Genomic DNA, 8,795 nt, shown 5'->3' with positions numbered 1-8,795 from the left:
GGTAGTTGCCTAAGTTAGAGTCCTATGTTAATCTCTGTTCCCATTACTGTTCAATATTTTAAAGGTGATGTGAGAAGACACTATTCCTACTCTCATACCTTCCAACCATTCCTCACTGATGCTCACATTTTGTGTATCCCAGCTTCCACTGTTTCAGCAGCCCCACAATGGCTTTTTATTTTACGAACAGAGAAAATTTGTTACTCCCAGAACATATGATCACAGCAAAGTTCTCAGTGCCTGAAAAGGTGGTCTGTGATGACTTTGCTGGCAAACTCATAACTTTGATTAGTAATGGTGAGATGTTAAATCCCCATTACATTAACCTACATTCTGTCTCAAGTACTTGGAATACCACCAGGCCTTGCAGAACAGAATTTTTTTTTCTTTCTCTTTTTCCAAAGTTTCCAGCACAGCCTGGAAGGGCAGCTGGCTCTGCCTTGGTGTGTTAGAGGCATGGTGCATACCCAGCTGGCTGTTCGACAGAATTTGCTGGGCAAAGGCACAGAGGAGCAGCAGCACAGTACAGCAAGCTCTGATGAGCACTGGGATAAAGTAGATAGAGTTTCTCATGTGCCTGAATGCTGCTTTTGGTACAAAGTGTTCCTTGCTTTGTCCAGTTGTCTTGTTGATTTGTTTCTTCTGCCCTTCATGCTCTCCTATTTTTCCTTTCTTCCTCCTCTCCTCACCACATTTGTCTGCTCTTTTCCTCACCCTCTTCCCCCACCTGTATCATCTCTGTCCTTTTTCTGCCTCTTACAGAGTTACCCTGTGTGAGGAGCAGCCAGTACTTGGATTTCTTGTGCAGTCCCTCATGCCAAGCACCTGGTGCCAAGGCAAATGTCTGGTTAAACTGCTGGCCTGGCTTTGGGTTGGTGAGTGCTGCACGATGGGCTAAGAGCTGCTGGAGCCTGACTGGGGCTTGGCAGCAGCCCCTGGGACACCTCTGCCCACCCCAGCTCACCACGCCCCCCCCTTCCCTACCCACGTCTCATGGACAGGGCACGTTCCCCACCTTCCAGCCTGGGACAGAGGAGCTGCCAACCTCCCTGCCCCGGTGTGGCACTTCAGAGGGCACCTTTGATTAATTGATAAAAAGCTATTTTGCCCAGCTATTTTTGCCAGTGTGTTTCTGATTTTTTTTATGCCTGATAGAAAAATTGATTGGAAGAGAAAATAAAATCATTTTACATACTTTCTTCACTCCTTCTTTCAGGCATATTCTGTTTCATACCACTTTTATTAACAAGATTATTACTGATAGTGGATGAATTATCTGATAATCACAGCAAGTTTCCACTATTGTTGATATTAAAAAAATCTCAATCTCCCTCTACAGTACTATTTCACAGGCTGATCAGAAAGAAAGGGTCTGCTCTTTGAACTGTTTTTTCTTTGTTAATCTGGTATTCAAACAAATTAAATTAATAAATTTAAAACCGACATGCTGATTTATTTTCAAGGGCAAGGTCTCACTTTGTAATATTGCTTGAGAAGATTGTGATTCCTCCTCAGCTTTATTTAATGAGTTCCAGACAGAGGTCATATAAAAATAGTAACACATACAAAAAGATGTTTTTTCTTCAAGCCATTATTCTTAATTACACACATCCTTGAACCATCCTTTTTTTCCTTAACAGTTACACCAGTCTAATGTTTGTGCATTGTTATCATCTCTCCTATCAGTCTCATAGCTCCACATGACTAACTCCCCTAATCTTCGTGGCAGGGAGGAGCAGTGGAGATTGCAATTGTTGTGTATCCCCTGGCAGCCTGACAGATGAAACAATCCCCACGCAAGGCTCTGCTATCAGCCGGCTCCTCCCATTACCTGGCAGCGAGCTGGCCGCCCTGAGGGGCTGCTCGCCCACCAGAAACTGAGCCCCGATGGGCTCAGCCAGATTCCTGGCTTCCCTGCTGTCTCAGCTCAGCACTTTCACAGCTAACTAATTTTACAAGTGTCTTGCACTGATTGCACATATGCAATTGCACGCTGAGTTGGGTCAGGGGACTTGTCTGGCTGAAGAGTAATGTGCAAAAAGGACACTGGTGCAAAAGAGAAGGAGAAAGGCAAAGCGTTCAGCAGCGTAAACTGTGGAGGAATATGTGCTGGCCAGAGGGGCTCGGCCTCTGCTTAAAGTCACTGGTGGCATGCTGTCCTCATCCTCTGCAAGAAACCTTCCCCAGTGCCCATGGTGGGCAGATTCCCCAGCCATGACTTTTGAAGTGGAAGGAAAATGGCACTTCCACAATAGGATATGCAATTCTCTTTAATATCACAATAGATGTAGCTAAGATTAGCAATGACTGCTTACACTACTGGAACGGTTCTTTGAGAGGGGCTTCCACAGAGGCTGCACTTTTTCTTCCACAAAGTAACAGTTTAGTGTGGAGAAAGGACCTCTCTTCTTCTTTACAGAGGGGTGATTTAGGTGTTTCCATTCACTTAGAGCACTGGATGTTCCTACCAAAAAAGTATCTTGGACAAAACACCGCACCACTGCTCTCCACATCTTAACAGGAGGTGGACTTTCTCCAAACAGTGATTTGAAGTCTGTCTTAGTTTTGCCAGAATGGGACAGTTGTGGCTAAGGAAAGAGGCCAGGTCCCAAAAAGTCCCCATTTCTCTAGCTTATATAACAAACTAGTTTAGTTTCTGATGGCTCAAAGTGAGCATATATCGAGCCCATTAATAATTACTACAAGGATGTCCAAGAAAAACTGGGAGAAAAGCATTAGGAAAAAAACCCCTAAAACCTCCCAAAGAATCTAATCATGATAGGGTGAGAAAAGAATGTGGCTGTGGATTGATGGATGATGTGTAGATATTTTTTGTTAGAGACTTATGAAACAAGTAGAAAGTCCAGATGTTTCAGAAACAGTAAATAGTTCAATGTTTCTGAAATGGGTGTTGTCAAGGGAGAAAGTTAACACTGAGATGCCCAAATAGGTTATATCTTCCACTTGACTTTATTAGTTGATATAGCTGAGGTTTTCTTCTATAAAGAAAAGCATTTTGAGCTTCATCTAAGCAATTCTTTTTTATTTTATTTCAACTAAACACATCATGTTGGAAGTTGTAACAAAATTGTGCAGGACCAGGTTGCTGCTGCACATGACCAGGGGACAAACAGCATGATTGTGGGCTGGTGTAATCTTCAGTCCAGTTTTATCTGTATTGAAGAAACCCACAGGCTGGACATTTCACTCAAAGGCAGAGAAGTTGCTCTGTACTCACACATTTCTAACTTAGAAGGTCACTTCCTGTCCTCCTCTCAGTTCCTTATAGATTTTCACCTAGCCAATTCAGCTTGGAAACATTCTGCACTTTTACTATCCCCATCTTTTGTTTTCTGCTGTCAGTAGCCCTGTTGCTCTTTCTGTTGCTACATACCTTCAGCCTGGAAGAAACTCTAGTTCACTCAGCTAGATCACATTAGTGAGCTGCTTAAAAGACAAACAAATCCCAGCTTTGATTTGTGATTTGCTCTGCTAATGCTTTAATTAGTATTAGTTCTTCAATACCATGGCAACCCCTAAGTAAGCACAGCTCTGCAATAGATGTGTTTTCACATTTTATTTTGGTGGATTTTCAAACAAAGATCAAACCTTGCTTCCAGGCTTTGGTCCAGTCAACCCAGTGGCTTCCCAGGTAGCAGCACACCTGGCAGAGTCTTCTGTAGTCTGCAGAAAGTTTTCTCCATCACTGCTGGGGTTTGGCGGCTGGTTCACTGTTCCTCTCAGCAGGCTCTTGCTGCTTGGTGCCAGGATTTTCATCTGCAGTCTCTGGGCTGTCCTTGCACCAGCTCCACAGGGATGGAGGAACAACTCTGCCTTCCAGAAAGCACTCTGTGTCCTCCACAGATGTTCATAGGGATCTTTTTGAAACTCTCCACAAATTAATCTTGGGTAAGTTCTTGACCTGATAGGCATCGGGTATTTTGACTTTTTGTCCTTTCTGGAAGAACTGTTTTCAGACCCAACAGTCTTTTCAAACTTCCATGCATGCATTAGTGAATGCTCTTCCAGTGGCTTGGAATATGCATATACTCTTTCCCTGGAAAAAAATGAGTGAGCTGTACTCATTCCTTCCTCCATAATGTTGCAGGCTTTGTGCAATTTATGGCTCAGCACCCACCTCCAGAGTCTGTTCCCCCAGTTTACTGCAGCATATTCTGTACCTCTGTTCACACCCCAAGGAGTCACAATTCCTTAAGTTGATGACATTGCATACTGCAAGTCAGATAGATGATACTTTCCCCTTAGTAACTGACCTTCTTCAAAGAATTTTAAGTCATTTATGAACACAAGGCAACTCATACTCACCCCATCTGAGACAGACTGGCAGGTTTTGCTGTCAGTCTGTCTTGTCCTCTCTACAAGGAAAATATGCTCAGAGATCAAATTTAATTTAAATTTTAAGATTTATACCTATTTTACAAAATCTTTTTATAATTCCTAATGGAAATTCTGAAAAACTTGTATCATAAATAATATTTTTCTTGGACCTGAGGTGTAGTGTATGTATGTGTGAGTGTGTTGCATAAAGACTTTTTCCTTTTTATACAAAAATGTTGTTCCTCAGCACCTGAGAGCACCTGGGGCATTAGTAATGCAGAGAGCAGAACAAAGGACAGTATGTAGGCTTGAAGTGTGACCAGTGTATGCAAAATGTAATCATTGTGGGGGCCACTAAAAATTGCATGACCAGCAATGATTTATTAGTAGTGCAGAATCCAGGGAAATACTCCCCTCTAAAATATTGTTTCTCTGGCTCTAAGCATTCAATACATTCCCAGCTTGAGCCAGGGAATTTATTCTCTCCTCTCCTCTCCTCTCCTCTCCTCTCCTCTCCTCTCCTCTCCTCTCCTCTCCTCTCCTCTCCTCTCCTCTCCTCTCCTCTCCTCTCCTCTCCTCTCCTCTCCTCTCCTCTCCTCTCCTCTCCTCTCCTCTCCTCTCCTCTCCTCTCCTCTCCTCTCCTCTCCTCTCCTCTCCTCTCCTCTCCTCTCCTCTCCTCTCCTCTCCTCTCCTCTCCTCTCCTCTCCTCTCCTCTCCTCTCCTCTCCTCTCCTCTCCTCTCCTCTCCTCTCCTCTGTATTTGTCTGTTGTTTGCATTATCATTCACTAAATATACTTGGACATGACATTACTTTTCTTGAGCTACAGATTTGAAAACTTCTGTCAGTCTCCCTTTGACCCTCCACCATTTCAGGAATTTCATAATTAAATCAGTAACTCACACTCACTTAATGAATGAGGCCTCTTTTTTGGCATTATATTAATTATATACTTTTTAAATAAGAAGGGCAGAGTAACAAAAATTATCTAAAACTCACTTGACTGAAAGGCTTGAAATATCTAATTTTTCATGTTTACACAATTCCTCCCTTTCTTCTAGAAAATATGTGAAAGTAAAGTGGATAATCTGCCACTGAGACATCTTAATGGCCCACCTAAAATATAAATGTCTACCATTTTGTCTGAAAAGCTACCATACTTCTGTCACCAACTATTTTCATTAACAATTTTCATGCTTTATGGAAGTCTTTTTCTGTACTGATTATTCTGATTTTCAAGAAGCCAGAGGAGGAAGCATTTGTCATCAAGGGCCAAAAAGAACAAGTTACTTGGGTCTTAAATGAGCCAGACCAAAAAGTATCTTATGTTGCCTAAAGTATAACTACATGCTCAATTTTATAAGCCAGCGATGTCAGGTTTGGTCAAAATTAAGTTTGTCTTGGCTGTGAATTTGCTCAAACTATTACCAAATACACTGAGGGTTGGGGAACCTGCTGACTGTGACTTTGAGAAAAGGAGGGGTCAGGCTCAGCTTTCAGAGAATCAATCCACAGAGTTACACACTGGTGTTTCATGGTGGCCTTTTCTTACTTTCTTAGCCTTACTGTTAATTGTGAGATGTGTCCCACAACTGCTCTAACACCAATTCAGGAAAAAAAACCAGCACACAAAGTGAAATTTCCAAAACTCAGTAAACATGTATTTTACTGCTGAAGACAAAGAAGAAAGGGATTCCAGTGTGTGCTGGATCTCGAGATGGGTAGCTGGTGCTACCTCCGTTGCAAAAGAGGAAGACGAAGAAAAAAGTATCTGCCAGAAATGGGATAAGATGGGCCATCTAAAATAACAGACAAAGAGATATCAGCCGAGCCAAAAAATCATTAATTGGGATGCTGGTCTGGGAGTTCATGGCTTTGTAGCCTTGTAAAGGTTGGTGCTTGACTCTTTCTTTCGCTAAGACACTAGACAAGTTCATCTTTTGAAAATTAGCACATGTGACTAAATACACAATGATAAAAGCACTTATATTATTTCCATAAATTCCCCTGACAGCCATTTGAATGCAAATTGAGCAGAAAGAAACCCTGTTTAAATGAATTAACAAGGAAAGGCAGCAGGGGGATGTGGGGGAAGAAACAGGACTGAATACAGACATACTAGATACAATCTCTTAAAAATAGAGTTGGTTCATATTCAATATACTTGAAGAAGGCATTTCATATACCTTTACTTAGGGTCAGAGGATTCTTAATTTATCCAGCTTGAGTGCACTGACACAGTCAAGATAATGAAACGTTTCATCTATTTCATCTATTTCAATACTGCAAACCAGGGAATGCCTGTTATATGTTTGCTTTGTTGCTTTTGTCTCCATGAACAAAAGAAACGGCAACCTCTTAATTGAAAAGATAACATCACAAAATTGAAATGATACAGCACAAAAACTGTGCCACATGTTTAGAATCTGCAGTAACTTATCTCATTTTGGTGAGCCTCTGTTACTGCGCTTGCTGACCTGGCGTGTGCGAGCTGTAGAAGATTGATGACTGTTAGAAGATTTGCAAGAAAGCTAAAGTTAAGCAGGAAACCAGTTTATTTTATCTTGAAAACTGTGAAGTAAGATGAAAGTTTATACCACTTCAGAGTGTGGTAGATTATTTAGACAGTTTTGTTTTTCCTGAGAAAGGAATAGACTGGTCAGTGCAAACTTCTGGTTCCTGGTGCTGCTGCTCTACATTGCCATAGTGGAAACTGAAGCTGTGGCAGTGGTGCTAACACCAGGGGCTGAATATGAGGAGTAAGAGCAGAAATAAACTTCTCACAAAGTCACGACCAAAGAAACCAGATGGAGACTGCAGGTTCACCTGAGTGTTAGTCATCCCAAAGCATTTCATTGGAAAGCCTTAGTGAAAATAAGATGGATGGAACTTAACCTTGTATGAAGTAGTATGGAGAAAACTCCTCCAGAAGGGAACAAGAATGAAATTATATTCTCTCTCCACATGTACCTAAAACAAGCATTTGCTGCAATATATCTGCATGCAGTCCTTTCAGACCATGAAGAGTAGTAGATAGGAACAGACCTAGTGAAAAACCAAGTATGGGTTGCAAGAAGTGGCACTGGTGACTCACTGTTCAACAGTGTTCAATTGCCATTCAGCTCTGGTGAGTCAGGGATAACTGTACAGATGGATATATCATGTTCAGAAGAGATGTAATATCATGGCACATCAAATTTACAAGTATATTTTCATTTGAAAATAAGTTGCTTAATCATAAATAACTTCAATTTGAAGAAAATTTTCATTTCTTTCCCTATTTTTTCAATAAAATTGTAAACTATTTTACATACTTCAAAATATTTGAGGCTGACATAGCCAAATAGCACAATTCAGTTTAAATAGAATAATTTTGAACTTTGCCTCAAAATTAGAAAATACTTCATTGAATTATAGCAAAACCAAATGACATATTTAAATAACTGTCCATCAATCCAATAGCAAGGGCTTGAAATAGGCAATAGAACAGATTCCAAACTGTGAACAGATATCCTTTCTTTATGGCTAACTGGGTTTGGCTTCTCATGGTTAAAAGATATATGTGAATGTCTAGCTACAGCTGAAATAAATTAACTACATCCAACAGATCCTTTCTTGTGCAGACCACATAAAAAGATAAATCTAAGAAATGTTTAGACAAAAGGCTCTTTAAAATTATTCTTTCATGAAAACCATCATTCAACCATCTTCATAATGTGACCCAAGATGTAAATATGCAATGCCTGTACCAGGTGAAATTACACTGTTGTACACACTGCCTACCTAAAACCATATTACTGGAATGCAAAACACAGATTCTTCCCAAAGGCCTCTCTGACAAAACCAAAACTCAAGCCATGCTAGGGACACAGCCTTGTCTCCCCTGCAGAACAGCTGCAGAGGAGAGAGCCATAACTGTTTGCAAGGTGCAAGAGGACTGCATGCTAACTGTGATCAGTGAAATCAAGCACCTTGTTACCAGACAAATTTCATGGAGTTACCAAAGTAAAAGTGCCTTAGGAAGCTTAACATGAAAGGATTACAAACTTGCTTTGCTGGTCTCATCTGTGGGAGGCTTTAGTTGCATAGGGAAAGCACTGCAGTGAGAGCCTATGCTCAAGCACCAGCCCTGCTTCAGAGTTCAGTTGATCTTTAGGTCAAAAATATTCTGCATTTGATCTCTCTCTCTGCCAAATGGAAGAAAAAAAATCCTCACTTTTGTAAAGAATGGAGTGAGGCTTAATGCTGTGGGCTTGTAAAGCTATTTGAATAACAAAGGAGACAGAGCTATAGTTAGAATAATGATGCTAAGTTAGGATGTTCTAACAACACAAAACTATGGCACTGATTAAATATTGATGTGAGAAAGAGAACTGATAGAAACAGACCACTATATCAGACAAAACATCTTCCCTAGAGAGCTAGCAGCTAGTTAGCTGCCCAGACAGACATTCAAAGG

General features: G+C 41.0%; 1 protein-coding gene across 1 annotated transcript in view; it reads right to left on the bottom strand.

Moving 5' to 3' along the window:
- Positions 1-3,090: 3,090 nt before the first annotated feature.
- The window catches only part of ARL15 (ARF like GTPase 15), a 241,330-nt gene continuing 235,625 nt past the window's right edge, over positions 3,091-8,795 (bottom strand). Inside the window, exon 8 of the mRNA XM_077171334.1 lies at positions 3,091-4,057. Coding sequence (XP_077027449.1) covers positions 3,992-4,057 — 66 coding nt within the window. The 3' untranslated portion in view covers positions 3,091-3,991. The remainder of the gene's footprint in view (positions 4,058-8,795) is intronic.

Source organism: Agelaius phoeniceus, chromosome Z (assembly GCF_051311805.1).
Source record: "Agelaius phoeniceus isolate bAgePho1 chromosome Z, bAgePho1.hap1, whole genome shotgun sequence".
Lineage (NCBI taxonomy): Eukaryota > Metazoa > Chordata > Aves > Passeriformes > Icteridae > Agelaius > Agelaius phoeniceus.
The sequence above is the reverse complement of the archived record's forward strand: the minus strand, read 5'-3'. Positions and strand labels throughout refer to the sequence as shown.